Here is a 20,061-nt window from a genome sequence, read left to right as displayed (position 1 = left end):
GCTATTAATTTTGACCATAGCGTGACAGCGGATGGCTACGTTTAAGGTAGCACAGGCTGTGTTTTAGCAATAAACATAATTACATGCATTAAAGTAAAGCATTTAATAAATGTTTGCGTATCACATTTTGAATATTTGTTCATGTCAAAATATTGAGGTCATTTTTTTTTTCATTTCAAATTATGCAAGTCATTAACTAATAGAAAAAGAGGATGAGCATTTGCAGTGGATCAAAAAACTATTGAAGACGTCCTCATAACATATATATATATTTTTTTTTAATTAACACATAACAGGTGGTCTTTAAATTTTGCAGACAAAAATGTTGATAAAAAAACTTTTAGTTAGGCGATTACACACTACTGAAATGTTCTCATACATGCTATGAATTCCTTGAAGTTTTTTCCCCCTCACTCATATGTCGTAAAACAAGCTTACATGCTACTGAAATGCTCTCATGCACACTAATCAAATACTTTCATACACATTACAGATTTTTTTTCCACTCACATATGCTACTAAAACGCTCTCACACACTAGCAGGACAATCTCATCCCAGATTTTTTTCCCCTCAGTCCCACTAGTGAAATGCTCTCACGCATACCTGAATCTTTTTCTCTCTTTTTCATCCCATACACACAACAGATGTTTTTTTTTCACATCCACCTGTGAAACACTCACAAATTCAAATGAAATGCTCTTACAAAACTGATTGTTCTTCACTCGCATACAGCTCTCACACACTACTGAAATGTTCTCATACATGCTATGCATTCCTTTAGTTTTTTTTCCCTACTCACGTATCGTAAAACAAGCTTACATGCTACTGAAACGCTCTCCTGCGCACAACTGAAATGCTCTCACACAAAACTGAATTGCTTTTTGTTTTGTTTTTGTATGTATTTTATTACTACAACACTGTTTGGAAAAGCTCAATACTGTAAAGCGCTTTCCACAGTCAACCCTTATTTTAGTGTCTTGCTTGTTTTGATTCCATCTGATGTGATTCCGGCAAAAAAAAAAGCACAATTTGTGTACAAAAAAGGCAAATCACATAACTGTCATATAAATCAAAGCCCCGAGAGTTATTACAGCCATAACATGGGATGACTGCAAAATGACAAAAGTGGAGTTAGCCCATTCCAGCTGCCAGTGACTCTCATGTGATGTTGTCTCATGTATGCTCGACATTTTTCCTGAACAAAGTCAATGCGATGCAGTGAGGCCTCCAAAGCTATTCTTCTTGTGTTCCTCTCATTGGTTCATGTGACCGCTGAAGGCAGATAAGGATTTTCTTATCAGCAGAGCAATTCCATTTTCCCCAAAAAGCTCGAGTGCACCGATAACGTTCCTCTTTGGAGTGCAAGATTGCGCGTGGAAAATGCTTCAATTTGGACAAACGTGAAAAAGCTGAGATGGGCTATTAACTCGGTTTTTAGCATTTTGCATTGCTTTGTGATTTATGGCTGCAACTAAATAATACATTAATTTGGACGGCGTTGATTTACATGACAGTGATGTTTTTTTCATGGCGTTAATGTTGACAAATGGTTATGATATTTCATTTTTTTTTTTTTTTGCTTACTTGTTTGAACTACTTTTTTCCTCTAATCTTTCTTGGCATCCTTTCCTTCAAATATGACCGACATCCGACCATGCGCGGGATTATCCTCATGGCCCACTTTCTCCAGCCAACACACAATCCGAAACTCATACAAAGCTTGTGTGAAAAACATGAAGCTCCCTTTCGAAAACACTTTCATATCATATTCACAGCCGAAGATTATATTCCGCAATTCGTCGGCTTGGTGTGAGCAGACCTTAAACCAGACAGCTTGTTTTAAATAATTGAATACTATTTTGAATTTTAGATGAGCAAAACTGGCTCGAGGTTGACTCAAATGGCGCAGAGGAAGTCGGCCAAACACACTCTGCAGTGAAAAGCGTGCAGCTAATCCGACTGATGTGCTTTTACAACTTGGTGTTTCACCACTTATAATGAATGAATATTTTTCTTATGACAAAATATTTATATTTTTAAAGATTTTATTTCTGTCATTTAAAAAAATCAACAACAAAAAACACACATTAAAAAAAATGAATAAAATAATTGGAAAAAAAAAATCTCCAAAAAACAGGGGGTAAAAATTCAGAAAAGCAGGGGAAAAAATACTTTAAAAAAAAAACGGAGGGTGATATTCAGGAAAAACAGCAAGGAAGATACATAGAAAAATGTGACAAAAATCATTGAGAAAAACAGGGAATTAAAAAAACTGAAAAAAAATATTCAGTAAAACAGAAAAGAATCAATAAAACAGAAATTTAAACCACTCAAAAACAACCCCCCCCCCCAAAAAAAATATACTTAATTTTTTTTCTTCTTTCCAAGTGAATGCAATACAATGATCTCTCATGGAACAGTGGTTGAGCATCACATGCTGACGTCTCAGGAAGTTGCGGTCAAAAGTATTGGGTCACCAGGTGGAGACTGATAAAATACACAGACGCGTTGGTCACGGGTCACTGCATCGTTTTATTGGGATCGTTTTGAACCGAGGGAAACACGCGGGTTCGTTACAGGTTCGGCTACAGTACGCTTTCGACTAACAACGTCACAACAGTTCATAGAAAGCAAATGCTGCAAAAGGAAAAGCTCGGAAAGTAAAAACCTTTTGGCAAGAAATACTGCCTGCCTTTTTTTTTTAATGTATTTTATTTTTTCATTAATTGCGCAAATGTTTTCTTTAAATGTCGCCCATCTCCGATTAATTTCCGGCTCACTTGTCATTGCAACTCTGTTGCTGACCAAAACAGCAGCACGAAAACAGCCCGTCGGATGAATGAAAGCGTGTCGTCGTAAAGCAGGTTTAAAATGCCTGCCTCAAATGCACACCGCAAATGTCCAACCTGTAAATGGCTTTTAACTGGCAGCTACACGTTAAAAGAAAAACAAAGAATACAACTTGCAGCGACTACAATGATTGTAATACAAAAGAAAATAATAATTCTGAGAAGGTTGAAAACTCCTCAATGGCATTTTTAGATGTAATAGTAAGTCAAACAACAACACCAGAGAGCACACTTTGTTCACCTTTTTTTTTTAGGTTGGGTGGGGGGTCATGCCTGAGGTTAAACAGCAGAGGCAGTCAAGGACATGTCTCATCAATGTATATACACGCTGGGCTGAAAGTAGCCAGACACTTTGTAAATTGAAATTCTTACAGGTGTTGGCAAATAATACGAGTCAACAACAAAGAAAGTGGATTTGAAAGCAAGCTAAAAAAAAAAAAAAACGAAGAAAAAAAAAGTCGTTTCAAGCAATAAAAGGAAGGACGCAAACTAAAAAGGCTCTGAGGAATTTGGCCCTGGAGGAAGTGAAGGAAAGACGCAAGCCTGCATGAATAAAATGCTGGTCTGAAGCCAGAAAGTAGGAAGGAGGTAAGAATAAAAGCAACTCGGAAGGCAAAGATGTCAAGAAGAAAAATGATTGTAATAAAAAAACATTTCAATTGAAGAAAAAAGTGTACAGTGGCGCCTTGAGATACCAGTTGAAATATATGTGTATCTTTTTAATCATGAAAATAACACTTCATAATATTTGTATACCTTGTAAAAAAAACCATAGAAAAATAACATCATAATGAAACCGCTTGCGTGTCACGACTTAATGCTGCAATTGAGTTCATTGCGCTGCTCCTTCTGGCGTGTCTGCCTTGGCCACCAGGAGGCAGTATAATACTGCACACCCAAACAAAGAATACACTTCTTCTACTACTCGAAGTGACTACAAGTTGTAATGTTCGTCATTCTTATAGTATAAGTATAAAGAATATTATGCCAAATTATGTGTATAAAAGTGTTACTGGAGTCTGGAGTCTGCTTCAGAAACTCTCAATGCTAATGCTAGCATATCAATGGCGTTTTGCATTGACTGCTAGCATTATGCTAGGTGGACTTTCCCAAGGCAAAGCAACATGAATGTTGTTTAAAATACACAACGTATTTTGTGTGTTTTCTGTTGAGTTTAACTATAAAAATAAAAATTTAAAAAGTCATCTCACTCGTATCTCAAGGTACCACTACACCTACTTTTGTCCCACCCAATACTTGGAGTACAAGAGGAGATAGCAGACTATGGCTTGGGTGTTTGAGCCACATCCAAAATGTGAACACACGACTGTAAAAAATTAATCAAATGACAGTCAATAAATAATGAAAAGTTAGCAGGATTTTGTGTGCGTGTGTTTGGTAGAACACAACAATGAGACAAATCCAAATGTGACTCGTAACGGGGATGTCTGCATGCACTCTAAAGGCCCTACTGGCGCCAAATACATGATGGAGACATGGCGTGTGCGCGCGCGTGGGGCCGGCTCAGTGGGCGTCGCCGCTGCGAGGGGGCTTGGCGTTGTGCGGCTGCCCTGCGACCCCGCCGGGCAGCCATGGGGAGACGGAGTGCGAGGAGGTCTGCTTGGCCATGCTGTAGTGGCTGATGACTGTGTAGAAGCGCCCCCTAGAGTTGGCGTCCTGCGCGGCGTAGTACGCCTCCAGCGAGGCCGGGATGCAGCGCTTGTGCTGAGACAAACAAAATGGCCGATTAGGTTCCAAACACGTCGCACGTTTTACTTCTTCTTTTACGTCACTACAGTGGAGAGTCATTCACGCCGTCTTCGACAGTACGTACATTATGGCATGACACATGGATTTTTTGAGGCTGATGACGATTTTTACAGGTAGAATATTTGAACGTTTTACAATACTTTGTCTTTTAGTATTTCACTTCTTCTTTTTTTTTTAAGGGGTTGAATCTTTGCCTTTTGTTGTACGTTGACTGTACAACGCTATTTGCAGAAGAACCGAATCCACATTGAAATTAGTTGGGAATTTTTTTTTTTTTAAAACCTAATCCCCCCCCCCCCCCCAAAATTTGTTTTTAGAGACATTAATTTAAGTTACCATGGAAAAATGAGGGGGGGAAATCCCACAAATAAATAAAAAATAAAACTGAAATTTTTAAAAATATTTAGTAAAAAAAAAATATTATTTTTTTAATCTGCAACTATGTGAACTCGCAGATTTCCAACTCAATGTATGCGAGGATTGAAGTAATGTGTTAATATTTATAGTTAATATAAATTTTTAAAAATTGGCCAATTCGTTTTTTGTTTTGTTTTTTCGGATTTTAAAACAGGTAATAGTAATTAATATTAATGAGTCATTGCATGCATACAGAACAGAGCTAATAAAAATGTTTTTTTTTATATATGCATGAGTAGGGATTTTCAATACCACTTTTTTTTAGACCGATACCAGTATGTTTGTGTAGGCAATAGTCTTGACATCAAAGTTGTGAATCAGTCCATACAGTGCTCAGCTCTTCAAACACTCATTTCTTCTCCATAACATCATCAATCACTATTCTTGACTAAAGTCATGAAGATAATAAATGTGCACAATATGTCGTGTCATTTCCATGTTTCTGTGTAATGTGTCGAAACTGCGAAGCTGCACTGACAACGCACTTGAGCGTCGTGCTTCCTGATTGTGTGTCTTTTGTTGGATATATCCGAGTGCACCAAATGATAGCTGAGCAACGATTGGCACCGCCGCAGAGGCTCCCAAATAGATTTCAGATTCCGCCTTTGCGAGTCTTTGCCGAGGCGGTCAAGGTGACACGAAGACCACACACGCAAACACAACAAGTGCGAGAGGAGAATGCTAATGCGAAGCAATTTGCTTTAGGAGCACAATCTACAACTTGTATCGAAACGTTATTTAAGGAAAGCTTGCAAGCATGAACACCGCCATGAATCATGAGCCACAAAATGGAGTGCCTTGCAAAATAGCAGAGGTCTTTTAGAGGAAAAAAAATGGACGTGTCCAAGCGCTTTTGCTGTATACATTTTGCATATGAATTTAGTAGGACTGCGTCCAAGTGGCATGGAAAAAAAAATTCACAACTGAATTGTTACCCAAGTTCATAAAAGGTTACTCAAGCTAATTTGTATTTAGCCAAGATAGCCACGTTAGCACAAGCTCATTCAAGGTAATTAGCTCGTTAGCGCAAGTTAGCACATGGGTTTACCTGAGCTGTTAGCATGACATTAGCATACTGTAGCTAGCCAAGGACACTTCAACGAATAATAATATGGATAACTTTGGGCATGTGCTAACTTGACGACCTTGGGTAAGTTCATGCTAACTTGGTAGCTTTGATAAATTCATGCACTAAAGTTAGCTTGCTCAAAGACTAGTGATATTCTTTATAACATTTTCTTTCGCGCAATTCCCTCTTGAGTACTCATCGATACGAAAACACGGAACAGAATTGTGTTCAATGAAATGTTCCGTAACAACAGTATGAGTGGCATAGGTATCGTTGAGTACTCAAGTACTCATTACTAGTATCAACTTTGGTCCCTTGAAAGCGCTTCTATCAAGCTAAATGATTGTTATTGTGATGACCAGTTGTACCTTGTAGAGGAATCCATCTGGGCAGGCGTGGTCGTAGGTGAAGGCCTTGTAGACCACCAGGAAGACGATGCAGGCCAGGAAGGCCAAGGCCAAGATGATCAGGATGGTGACCTGCAGGGGGCGCAAAACAAACAGACCAAAAATCAGACGACAAATTGCGTTGGTGATGTTACTACGACCACACGAAAATATGAATGAACACGCGTGTAAAGTTCTCATGAACGCGCAAAGAGGGTGAAATTCAAGTCAATGCGGGCCAAGTTATGAGCTTGCAATATCGCGAGCACAACACGCTGACTTCATCTTTGACTACAATTTGACAACTGTGAGATATTTATTTGGCATTCATATATTTTTTGTTCGTATTTTATATTTTGAATATTTAATAATGTAATATTCCAGAAAAATACCACATACAGCAAATATGCAGTCCAAACAAGTAAAAGTCTTTCATGAGAGTCCTTTTTGCTGAAGTTATTTACAATTTTCTATAATTTTTCAATCTTCATTATACAGTAATAATACAAAACCCCATTTTTGTATATGGACATATGAATGCAAATCAATGTTTTCGTCTGTGCGCATTATTTGCATGATTGATTTGTTCGGCAGGCTGGACATTCTGTTGCAGAGAAGATTAACATAAAAAAAAATTGGATGTGCTTTCAACTCGACACTTTGATTGGACGCCTGTGAAATAGCATTTCTTTTGAATTATGCAAATGAGGCATGGCACATACAGTATGTGTGTTTAAAAAGCATCGCGTCTGCCAACTTGTGTGTGTAGAAGCGTGTGCGCACATCTGTCTTGGAAATAAATAAACAAAAGTTTCCCTTCCATTGAATCGTAATTTGCTGCCTGTCACGCTCTGGTGTTCGGACGTTCCGATTGGCCGCTCGGCTCGGCCGGCTACGGGAAACATGTCATAACAATTAGGCACGCGGGTGATGCTGCGAGTCCGTCAGCGTGATGCCGCCTGACACGCGCACGCCAACCCAGCCGCACTCCCAACACGTCGGCAAATTTTGGGGGATTTGGAAATCAGTTCGCATCAGAAAGCCTCTCTGCTCGGGTGCGAGCCGCAGACAACAACACTGCTACTATAGATGTTGTTTCTTTCTGTTTGCAGCATAGTTGGAGGCCAACACTTTTACATCACCTACAATTTAGTTACAGTGGATATGAAAAGTCTACACACCCCTGTTGAAAAGCTCGGTTTTGTGACATGAGAAAATGAGACCACCTCAAACCATTTAAAAAAACAACATCTTAATGAGTCAGATTTCATACCTCAGCAATGCATTCAGGCTTTACACAATCAGGATTTTTGGGGACGACCACAATCGGCGATCAGCAAGTTGGAAATAATCGATTTCCGTTCGTCGATCCGATCATAAGATGGAGCAATGTGTCTGTTTAACTAACTAACAAAAAATTGGCTTCATGCATTCAAGATTTTTTGGGGGGTCAATCTGCGAAGATACGTAACAATAGTTCATGAAAATGTGACCAAAACAGATGCTAACATAATTAGCATGTAGCAAAAAGATATGAAACTGACAAGATAACTCGTGAATGAAATGTAAAACTTCACCCATACAGTTAATAAAGCATGGTGACATTTTGCACCTTGCACAAAACAAATTTGACATTTTCTGGTTTCCTATTGATTGTTATGAGTCTTTCTTCATCTCTTCCTTTCGCTTATGTGTGATTAGCGCCCGTCAACGAGGCGTCGCGCGGCACCTTCGCTCCCAACGCGGCCATCTTCCCGCTTCCCCGCGTCGCTCCCCATAACAGACGAGCAGCAAGAGGTTTGTGAGCGTCAACCCTTAACGAGAGTCGACAGCAGCAATAAGGAGCGTCGGGTGCGTGACACCTGATGTGGCTGGCGGGTGGGCGGCCACGGGGAGAAATGATGCTGCGTTCAAAAGGGATGTGCGGGACATTGTGAAGGGTGCTCATTCTTCACTTTTATTACTTTATGTGACGGATGGCAGAAATATCAAAACTAAACAGGGACAAATAGATACTTTATAACCAAGATTGAAGAGTGTTTCTAATATTTTGTCCCTCTCGTGTGGCAAAATGCAAAATCTCAGACACAACTCTCATTATGAGTTCCTCAAGCACGAAAATGCGCATGATGATCATCATGTCAATCACAAGTGAGCATTAGAAACTTTGGATTGTGTCGCTAATCATGTGACCTTTCCTTCCCAAAGCGATTTCCATCCCTCGTCTGTGCTGAGCTGCCTGTCAGCCTGGAGTCGACACCCACGCGCTCGCTCTCTGCTGGGGACTGATAGGCCTCGTAGGGGGGGGTAACACGCACGCTTACACACTTTGACTTGTGTATAAAAATTTGTGGGAGGGAAAAAGTCAAGGGAAAAATTATGTTGATAAAAACTGAAACTCTGGATATTATGCAAATTTTTATTATATGAATAAATGATGATTTTATAAATATTATGCAGACTTAGTTACAATTTTACTAAAGTATTGTTAAGTCATGAGTTATGAGAATTGAAGATGACATTTTGGGGAATGAAGTCGTAACATTGAGGACATAAAGTTACACAGACATAGGGCCTATTTTAACGCAGGTCTTGCGTAAGGTCCTCTCAAATTGCGCTTAGATGAAGTTTTTGTTGTTGTTGCACCTTTTGTGTCGTCGTGTGTGTTAAATTACGGAAAGCATTCTGGTTGGTAACCCGGTGGGTAGTCTGGTGATGTCTGGTCGGTGCTGGATTTCACTTTTCTTTCTTTTCTTTGATCCTTCCTCGGGTCTCCTGACAACCTCACGACTCTAGTTGGATTCTGAAGTATTCGGTTTAGGTGAACGTATGGGATTTTTAATAGGTTTTAGGCGAACTAATGAGTACACACGCACACATGCACATACACACACACATACACGCACATACAAAATGAACAATACTGAGCTCTCTCTGGAAAATAAATAAATACATTACGGAAAGCATTTTTAGTTTTTTGTAAAAACAGACATTTGTATGGAGGACCAAAACTGACACAATTACAAATAAATACATAAAGAAATAAAAGTGAAAATAAAAAGGGCTTTAAAAAATATAATTATTGTTAAAACAAAACAATAAATATAAATAAAAATAAAAACAACTTCAAATTAAATAATTAGTAATTTTATTAATTCTCATAATTAATCTTAATTTAAAACGAGATTCATAAAATAAAAATATAAAAATAATTGTCGACAAAAGTAAATGTCCAAATAAATTCCAAAATAGATATATAAATAGAATTAAATATCAATCTAGTAAAACGTGTCCACTGTCACCACGACTTGTCGAGCAACTCAAGTCGCAAGTTGTGGCGACAACATAGTCGTTCGTCCATTGCTGGAGTTCTCCAATGCAAGCCGGCGGAGCCCAACCCAAGACACGCTTAGGACCGCCCCCTCATTTGAATCACATTTTGATCTGATAGAACGCCTGCAGCATTAAATAAATAAATGTGAGAACAGAGCATTTCTATTTATTGACTGATATTTAATTCTATTTATATATTTATTTTTGTATTAATTACAAACGTATTTTTCTTTTTTTAATCTTGTTTTTTATTTTTGTATATATATATATATAGTTGTTTTCATTTATATTTATTTTATTTGTATTAAATTTTTTTATTATATTGTTTATATCCGTTTTTATGTTCACATACATACAAGGGTCTCTGCTCTTTTGTTGTGCCCCTCCAATGCCCCCACCCCCACCCCACCCCCCACCCTAAAATAAAAAATTGACATACTGTTTCTAGCCAGGAGCAAAAATGCTGGGCCATTTCTGTTGCAATTTCTTTTTTTTTTTATTATTATTATTATTATTGATTTTCCTGCAGGATTTTATTCGGACTCATCATGAGCATTGTTGTTTCATTCTCCCGAAAGCAATTTACTTTCGCTTTGCTCTTGGACAAAGAGATGAGCGCATATGTGAGGTCTCCCGAGGACGCAGTCGGTTGACATGACGACAGTAGCGCGCGCGCGTGCGAGCCCGATCGGGCGACACGGCCGCGAGGCTCGTCGTGCGTCTCATCGCCAGTCGGCGAAGGTTCTCGCATTTCAAGCGAGCTGCTTGGGGGCTTTGCGCAAAGCGTTGTTGGCTGACCTTTTTGTGAGTGTGTGAGGTGATTTCAATGAACACGCCATCATTACACGTAAAGGTCACTCAAAGTGCACCCAAGTAATTTCATCTGCATACTCGGAAATGATGCTTAAATAGACATTTGAAAGATTTTGAAAATGAATGTCCATCATTAGTGTTGTTTTTTTTGTGGCATGTGCGGCCCCAACACTGGTTGGTATTCAAAATGCATCCCTCGTGTACGTGTGTGCGTGTTCGGAGGCCGTCACGCCTGTTTGGAGTCATTAAAGATGTGATGTGACATTAAAGGCTGAAAAGTGTCCCCTTGAGTGGATTGATAATACAGCAATTTGGCAGCCAGCGGGACGGCACGCCAGTGCTTACTTCAACGCCAGACAGATGCTAATAGTTGCTAATGTTGCTCAATTACGAGATGACACTTTACGGCATTCGATCCATGCAGACCAAGAACCTCAAATGTTATGAGGAAATATTACTTTCCTCATATTATAAGAATCAAGTCTTATTAACTCATTCACTCGCAGCCATTTTCACTGAAGCAAGCCCGTTCGCTCCCAGCTGTTTTACTGGATTTTGACAGATTTTGCAGAATAATGTGCTCTATTGCTATAAAAACATGGAACCTACCAAAAGAAAGATTAAAGTCTCTTATTTCATCAGGAAAAAAGTATATTTCTATCTGTTTCCGTTTTGCAGCAATTAGCATTAGAATATAGCCAAGTTTCATAATTATCCACAAATCTGATTAAGACTGCGGGGGAAACAGCTTGTTGCAACATGGCCCTGGTTGATCTCTTATACTCTGCTGCCTTCTGCTGGCCGTTTTTGCAATAACTACAATTGCTTCAAGCGTTCTCTTCAGGTCAGAGGCTGCATCAAAGCTCTAGCATAAAAAACGTATAAATGCGTCTTTGGGAGCATGGTAATATTGAAGATAGAGCGCATTTATAAGTTTTTGGGAGCAAATGAGTCAAAATGGAAACAAATGTTAGGAAACTGACTGAAAAGTTGCAATTTCATGAATACTTTTCCCGTTGGCACTGTAACTGGAGTACAAGTTTTGGCTCCTGCATTGACCTCTGGCATGCGCCGATGCATTCAAGTGTGCATGGAGATAATAACGCTCGCTGTCTTGCTGACTGCAGATGAAACTTTAGTTTTTGGCAGGTGAGCCTGCAAGCGTTTCATGTTGTTGTGCAAAGGAAGTTCAATGGACAACTTCTTATCCTCTTCGTTTACATCTCAAACTTAAGCCCGTTGCCGATATGGAACGTCAGCCGGCGCCTCCTTTGAGGTTGCCGCTCAATGCGGACGAGGCGGCGCACAACACGAGCCATCTGGACTTATTCATCATCTCGCATTTGGCTCAGCGCACAGCCGCAGGCACCTCTCATTTATCTGTCTGGCCGAGCCTGAGGAGCCGTCCGTCCGCCTGGCAGCTGCTTGGGATGTCTAGGCCGTGACAAATGACTTTGGTCGGTTCCGAAGGCCAAAACCGCATCAAAACGATCCGAACCAGCCGCTAATATCTTCTTCTCCAGCTTCTTCCCAAATTCCAAAACATCAATGTTCAATTCCTGATGGGAATGGAAAATCGGTCCTTATTAAGCAATCCGATTATTCTATGCTCACCTGACGATTCCAACAATGCATGTTTTTGTATTTGCGGATTGAACAATTTTACAAATGTTTGCAAATTTTGGTAAAATATTTCCACACGCTTGTAGCGCCGGCAAATTTTACGACGCAGTGCCGTAAAAAGCTTCACTTCGTTACTTGCCGCCAGTCTGGTGGTCTAACGGTTACGATGCTTCACGACTAGCATCATTCACTGCCATTGACGGCTATAGATGTAAAAAATTCATTTGAACTATTTCTAATTTAAACATTTTCCGACTTTTGTTAACAAGAGTAAAACCTAGGGGAAAAAAATTTATTGTACATTTAGAACAGATATTAAATTTGTGATTAATCGTTAGTTAACTAGTGAAGTCATGTGATTATTTATGATTAAAATGTAATCGCCTGACGACCCTAATTTTTAATAATATTTTCTTTGAGAACTAAAAACTAAAAAAAATAATAATAATAATTAAAATTACTTTTAAAAAAATATATACAAAAAAGAAGGAAAGATTATTTAAAATTATGGGCGTCAGGCGATTAACATTTTTCGTAATTAATCGCATGACTTCACTAGTTAACTCACGATTAATCACAAATTGTATATCTGGTCTAAATGTAGAATACAATTTTTTCTAGGTTTTTATACTCTTGTTAACAAAAGTGGAAAAAATGTTAAACTAATAGAAATAGTTCAAATGAATTTTTGACGTCTATAGCCGTCAATGGCAGTGCATGAGTTAAACGTCAATGTGGAGAAATCGACTAATCGTTTCGACTCCTATCAGAATTTCATTGAATGATTTAACATCTCGCTGGTGTCGGCCGAAATCTCTTCAAGTCACAATTTGCTAAATTTCTTATTTTTTCACAAATCAAAATTCCGTCCGCATGCGCAGGTGTTATTTTTGCAAAATTGTGACCAATCTAGTGTTCCTTTGACGATTCAATTTTAATGGTTGACGTTTTTGAGAACGATTCCAGTGATCAAGTGCAAGAAAAATAATCATCTCCTCATTGCCAATAATTCTTTACTACGGTGAGATGAGAAGAAAATCAGTTTGATGTATGAGAATTTAGCGGACTGATCGCGAGTTGTGCCAAATCTGGCAGACACTTTTTCAACAATATGATGTTGCGTGTGCGTGTGATTGCGTGCCAGCCAGTGGTTGCCGGCTGGCGAATGCTGGCTCGGCACAACACGACAGAGGACAAAAAAAGGACGAGAAGAAGAAGAAAGGGGGGATGAGGGTGGAAATGGTGACGGAAGAAAATGTGTGCGGGTAGATTCTTGAAAACGGCCGCGTGTGTTGCGCCGCTCGCTGATGGACGCGTTCAAGTCAAGTCTGGTTAAGACGACTTGCAGTGAACTCGAAAATATCAACGTGAGGCCGCGAAGGTGTCAACTTGCCTTCGCACCTCGCCTTTCGCATCAATCTGAACGAAGACGCCTGCTAAGACGTGTCACAGGCGACAGGGGGAAGTAATGACACTCGAACCCGACTGGCTGGCATCCCTTCAGACAACATTACAAAAAGTATTTCCTCTTTTTTGATGCCGTTTGTCCGATAATGACGCCGCTCCAACGTTCCTCTGATTGGTCGCGTGGGTTGCCATAGTGCACGGCGGCTTGTTGAATACTGCGCAGATCAAGCGGAAAAAGCGGACGGCAGGTGGGAAGAAGCGAACGAGGAGCGAGGGCGGATTAGAGAGATTCAGAGCTTCTCCAGCCATCAACACAAACTGCAAAGCTTTCGGGAGAAGAAGAAGAGATGAGGAAGCAGCGTGTGTGCAAACTCAGCAAAAAATAAATAAATAAAAAAGTCACATGACACAATCTCAGCCACTGACTTGCATTTGTGCCTAACAAAAGCTGAAAGCGGCGCTGGGGCCCCCTCGTAAGCCGACTGCGACGCTTCTGCTGAAGTCTGATAAGCGGCGGCGGCGGATACATTTCAACACCGATTCAATTTGACAACATTGGCCCCGTCGACAATCACGTCATGGATGGCCCAAACAACAACCTGCACAATATGGGAGAACCACCATTTTACAATTCCATTCATCTGGTGAAATTTAAATGCACAGTTTTGACACTAGATTTGGGAGATTTCTTGTTTTCATTTCTTCAAAGTGATCTTATATAATGATCACATTTCTTGACAGCGAGCTAAGATGTCAAACCAGAGTTAGGATTTTAAACTAGCGTTATGCTACGTTCAGACCAACAGTCGGGGAGGCGCGATTGCATTGTAGTCAATGGAGTTCGCGCGGGAGGGGCGCCACGGCGCGCTATGGCGCGCCGCCCGCTTGGGCCGTTTCCGCCGATCATTCCGCTACTTCGCCCATTTCGCCGGCGTTGGTTGAATTGGACTTTTGGCGCCATCGCGTCAGCGACAGCCAATCGTGTCGAAGATAGTCCAAAACACAGAAAGCAAATGCAGAACGTTTAGCCTAGCAATGGAAGATAGCGTGAGCGTCGCAATTTTCAGACACTCGGAGCTGTACGGCACGGCAAGTTACCGTACGTGTACCGCGACCGGGCCGAAAAGGAGATTGCTTGGAGGAAGAAGCGTGGCGGTTGGCTTATCTTGGTGACTTTGTTTGTTCAAAAGTGTGACGCAAGCTAGCAATGCTACAATAAAGTTAGCACCATCTACCGAAGCGCTCTTCCTCCGTTGCGGGGCGAAACAAATCCCATAAAGAACCCGGCGAACAAACACGCGCGAGACCAGCGTAGCGTCACAATATTTTCGGCTCGGTCTGAACGTAGCATTATTGTTTATAAATATGCTTTTTAAAGTAGGTTTGGTGTTTAAAACTAATTTTCAAAGTAGGGTGTCAAAGGGAAGGGTTAAAGTGTGTTTCAAAGTCTAAGATGAAATGTAAATGATGTCTTGGGGTTAGCATTGTCTCAAATCGATCTCCATTTATGGATAAAAAATATTTATTTTCTATTTTGAAATTATGGCAGAAGTAAATGAATGTAGAGCCGCTGGAATTGAGGAGACTTTTCTATCCAATCCAAATGTACACAGCTCCTCCCACTGGCTCTCCTGGCGGGTTGCCATGGAAACAGCATTTATTTGCTGCTATGACAACGGGACTTCTCTTTGGTCTCCCCTAGCGACGACGTGAGAGAATGAAGCAGAGCGCCTCGTCGCTTTATATTGTGTGCTTCCGCGAGGGTGCGTTTGTGTTATCAGATGACATCTCCATGCACACGGCATATTCATGACACGTTTTTTTTTTTTTTTCATCCAATGAGGCAGATCAATCTTTGTAATGAGAGAAATGTCATCCTAACGACAAATCATTTTTCGGCTCCTCGTCTTACCTTGAGTCTCTCCGACACGCCGTCGGTGAAGCTGATGGTGAACTCGTCCACTTTGGGAACCTTCAGCCGCTTCTTCTCCGTCTGGTACTCGGTGCGAGTTTTCACCACAACCTGCGACCAGAATAATACACACTTTGTTTAGAGCTGCGTGTGGCGGGTGCGACCGACAGCGGGGGGGGGAACCCAAAGTCACATTTTCAGGGGGAAACACCAAAATGCACAAATAACAACAAGTTCCAATATTCAACAAAAAAAAATGCTGGTAGTTGGTAATTGGTTAAAGTGGGCTTTGAGTTGGGGAATGTTACAGGTTAGATTAGGGCAGGGTTCGGGATTCCTTAATATTGAGATTATTAGATTGGGTTGGAGGTTTGGGATTATGGTTGGTGGGTTGAGAAGGTTTGTGTTGGGGATTTCAGATGATTGAATTTGCGCCTTTGGGATTAGGTCATACTTCAATTAGTGGGTGGGTTCGGGTTTACGCTTAGGGTATGGGGGTGGGTGGATTAGGTTTAGGGGTTGGAATTGGTTAGGGGTCAGAGTTAGGGTGGAAAGGTTAGATTTAAGGGAGTAGGTTTAGGGATTAAAAATGGGGTTTTGGGTTTGTTATAAGGGGCCTGGGTTAGGGTTTCAATAGGGTTAGCAGTCCCTTTAGTGGGCTTGTTGTGTATGTTACTTTCTTATTTTTGCACTTTTGGCGTTGTACTGGGTAGTTTTGCACTATTGCATCGTTTTGGCCGAAGTACAACCACTTTGTTCCCCAAATTCCAAAGGAGATATGGAGAGCGCTAAAATGGCGTAGAGTGAGATGAGAGAGAGGACGGTAGAGTTGAACCCAACCATCCCTTCTGTGTGTTACTTGACAAACACACCAAGTGTCCGCTGTTAAGAAACTGCAGTTGTTTGTTTACATTTTGTGATTCCATTTTCTGGTTTGTTCAGCAAAAATGTTTTCCTCAGTAAAAGCAGTTGTTTTCAAATGTTAAAGATAATAAGTCTGATCCCATGGAGGATTACAAAAATCGGACAATATTTACAGCCCAGAGGCTAAAATTCCAAAAATCTGATCAGTCTGATTCATTCCAGTTTCCCTTTCCGCTCTATAACTGTCTTTAAAACTTGCAACGATAGAAACCTATTTGCATTAACTCATGCAAATGGTGTAATGCGTCGAATTTTACAGGCGAAGCCAACCGAGCCTCATCGGCGCGCAGGAACAGGAATGACTCTCATCGGGAGGAGCTCAAGGACAAATTCACAGAGATGGTGCTCACGCACACACAAAAGCCATTTTGAAAATGGAAAGTGAGGAGATGAAAGATGCGCGCATGGAGAATAGAAGGGTGAAACGGAGGTCGTTGTGAAACCTAGCATCAAGCTCCGAAAAAGTGGTAAAACGTCATTTCAATACTCACATTTTATTTCTAATAGATATGTTGCTGGTTTATACAACAAAACTCATCAAATGTATGCTCGAAAACAAAATGGCTGACGTCCTAAAAAGTTGGTGTTGAGTGATTTTTTTTGTTCCTGGGCGAGTCTTCAAAAAAGAAAGTTTTACACGCTTGAATATTTAGCATGCTCGCTTTCCAACATTTTGAGGCTGAGCAATCGAAAGAGACGACAAGAGGACCTTTCGGCTTGTCTCTCAGAATTCCCACAAGTAGGAATCGCGGTAGAGAAGAGCACTTCCTCGCCACTGCGGCCTTATAAAGGTCATGTGGCCGGAATTCAAGACCGCTGAGCCGAGAGGAAAGCACGCTCTTCTATTCTGGCGGCGCAATGAAGGAGTGAGGGGGGGAAAGGAAGCGGCAACAAAAAAAGCTAAAGTGTTAAAAACAGGAAATAGGGGGAAAGCGTAATTTAATGATGTGGACAATAATGGAGCCACAAGGCGGGAAAGTGGGTATCTGCTCTTTTTTCTTTTCTTCTTCTATTGATCTCTGACATTGATTTGTCTTTCAAGAACACAGCAGTGACAAGCAAAATACTCCCATAGATTTTGTCTATTTTACACAGAAAACTTATAATCATGAATTGTTTAGTTAGTCAATTGAATGTGACCATTATACGAACGAGTCCCAGTCCACCTTTGTGCTGCTAGCAGCTACATGCTAACAGCTGTGCCGCACGCCAGAGCTGATTCGAGCGGCAAAAATTTACTTTCCATCCTACATTTCAAAAGGTAAAACATATTTTATAATTAGCAGCTTTGCTAATCAGCACTCAGTTGCTTTTGATTCTTACATCCTTACTTTGCCCTCAAGACCTGCTTTTTTCTCCTGGCATATTTAACTTCTTCTAAATTTCTTCCTGCACTACCAATTTAATATGTGCTCACAATCTACTTTCTTTGTTCTTGACAAAACGTAAATGACAAAAAGTGTAGTCAGTGTATACCTGTTTTTGGCCCGCTCTGCATTCTCAACGTTAGAATAGGTTAGCATGTTAGCTGAACAATTATTAGCCTACATGACAGGTGGCCTCGTTGATTGCAGATTCAAGTATTGTAGATCGTAGTAGTGGTAGTGGACAATCGAACGCTACAATCATGGAATTAAAATGTAGTCAAGTGGACCAGCATAAGAAATATACTTAGAAATGTGAGTTGGACAAAAACCCTCTGGCGACTATCAATTTCAGCATTTCTGTTACAAGAAACCTGCACTGAAAAATGTTGTACTTCTGCGTAGCAATAAGCATTTGTATTTCCCTGTATTATAAAAGTCTTGTTAAGATTGTTCCGTTACGTCAGGCTCCTTTTAGGGAGCTGGTGTGCAACTTTGTTCTCAGAGAACGGGCTGCTGGCAACATTGATTGATGAGCACTTCATTAGAGTTGATGAGGGGGAAAAGGTGGTAGAATAATAAGGCAACAAAAAGTGTCGCAAACCTTTTGGCCCCTGAGCGAGCGGGAATGAGAGCACCAAAGCAAAATGGTGGCATTATTTAAGGTTCAGCCGAGTGTCACGCTTCAATGGGGGCCTCAGGGGCCCAATCAGATTCGTTGTATACACATTCCGCAGCCCTGGGCCCTAAAAAATTTTAAAAAAGAAGCTAACTGGGGACTTTGTTTTCCAGAGTCCATTTTGAGGGCCTTGTTTTGGTGACAGTATAATTGGTCAAGATGAAGAATTTTTTCACGGGACAACACAAATAAAATGTTAGCATTTACCTGCTAGGCTGCTAAGTGGGTTTAATATTTCCAACTCAATGTTTCAAGAACACAAATGTTTATAATCAAAACACTGTCCATTTTCTGTCTCAAATGTATTTGTTGCTATTCGCATGACCTGCTACGTAGCTTTGAAGTTTTCAGAAAAGAAATGCTTGCAATTGAAGGTTTATCCATCTTGTCAGTCACATGTAGCTGCTAGGTTGCTAAACTCAGGCTTTATTAAAATGCCAGTTTTTAACTTAAAGATTTTTAGGATTAAAACTTGACTCATCTTGTCTGTCAAATTAGTTATGAAATGTGGCGTAGCTGTTAGCACGAAGCTACTCGTGTGTAGCTGCTTGGTTGCCAACGCAGGTTTTTATTGTATGGATATACGGGCAGATTTTTTTTGTTTTTGTCCAGTTATGGCTTCTAGCGTAGCTGTTAGCACATACTGTAACTTCCAGTGCACGGCGATTAGGTTCATGACTGAACAGCTCAAAGTCAAGGTTTTAAGGATGCAAGCATTTCGAATTAAAAGCTTATCCATGTTGTCAGTTGAATTAGTTATGGCATGTTGGGTAATGGCTGGATTCCGAGCTGGAGACTTTAAGAAACCAAAAGTTTTGAACTCAAGGTTTTAAAGACACTAACAATTAGAATTAAAGGTTAACCATGTTGAGAGTTGAATGAGTGTTGGAATGTAGCATAGCTGATAGCACATAGATGCTAGTGTGTAGCTGCTAGGTTGCTAACAAAGGTTTTCAAGAATTTCTAAAGTTTTAATTCAAGGTTTAAAGAAAGCTAGCGACTAGAACTAAAAGATTACCCAGGAGGGTCGGCTTAGATATTGATGAGTTATTAACATTGTTTTTTAGTTTTAAATTATATTTTAGCCGTTTATAATTATGTTAATTTAGTATGGCTGTATGAATAGACCTATATTTTTATCTGTGTTATTTTCATGAGAAAGAGCAACGGGTCTGTCTATTCATTCGTAATCTAAAGGGAGGTTCCGGGGATTTTGCTGTGTCACCAAGGGAGTCAGGCTTATTATTATTGTATTCTTTTAATCTGATTTATACCCATGGGAACGGATTTTTTTGTATTCAGTTGTAACCAGGTGTGTTGTGGGCTGACCTTTTTCTGAACCCTTTTTGTGAATAAATAACGATGTGAGCTGGAGAGAGGGAGCCACATTTGAACAGAGACATCGCTTGGATGGTTTGTCTATGTGGACCAGAAGCTTCTGGTAATTAAAACCTTTGCAAAGGAACTTCTTCAACAGAATCTCACCATTCAGTTAATTGAACACGCAAAGAGTA

General features: G+C 40.3%; 1 protein-coding gene and 1 long non-coding RNA gene across 3 annotated transcripts in view; one reads left to right on the top strand and one right to left on the bottom strand.

The window, feature by feature from the left end:
• The window catches only part of LOC147160597 (uncharacterized), a 54,287-nt gene that overhangs the window by 28,928 nt on the left and 5,298 nt on the right, over positions 1-20,061 (top strand). The gene's annotated exons all lie outside the window — the stretch shown is intronic.
• Positions 2,514-20,061, bottom strand: part of nsg2 (neuronal vesicle trafficking associated 2) — a 29,872-nt gene continuing 12,324 nt past the window's right edge. For both annotated transcript variants that reach the window (XM_086097951.1, XM_086097950.1), the window contains 3 exons: positions 15,581-15,691; positions 6,475-6,585; positions 2,514-4,575 (listed from right to left, as the gene is read on the bottom strand). In XM_086097951.1, coding sequence (XP_085954077.1) covers positions 4,375-4,575; positions 6,475-6,585; positions 15,581-15,691 — 423 coding nt within the window. In that variant the 3' untranslated portion in view covers positions 2,514-4,374. The remainder of the gene's footprint in view (positions 4,576-6,474; positions 6,586-15,580; positions 15,692-20,061) is intronic.

This window comes from Leptonotus elevatus, chromosome 16, assembly GCF_054856555.1.
Source record: "Leptonotus elevatus isolate MCC_2025b chromosome 16, RoL_Lele_1.0, whole genome shotgun sequence".
Taxonomy (NCBI): Eukaryota; Metazoa; Chordata; class Actinopteri; order Syngnathiformes; family Syngnathidae; genus Leptonotus; species Leptonotus elevatus.
Note: the sequence above shows the minus strand (reverse complement) of the source record. Positions and strands in the feature narration are given on the sequence as shown.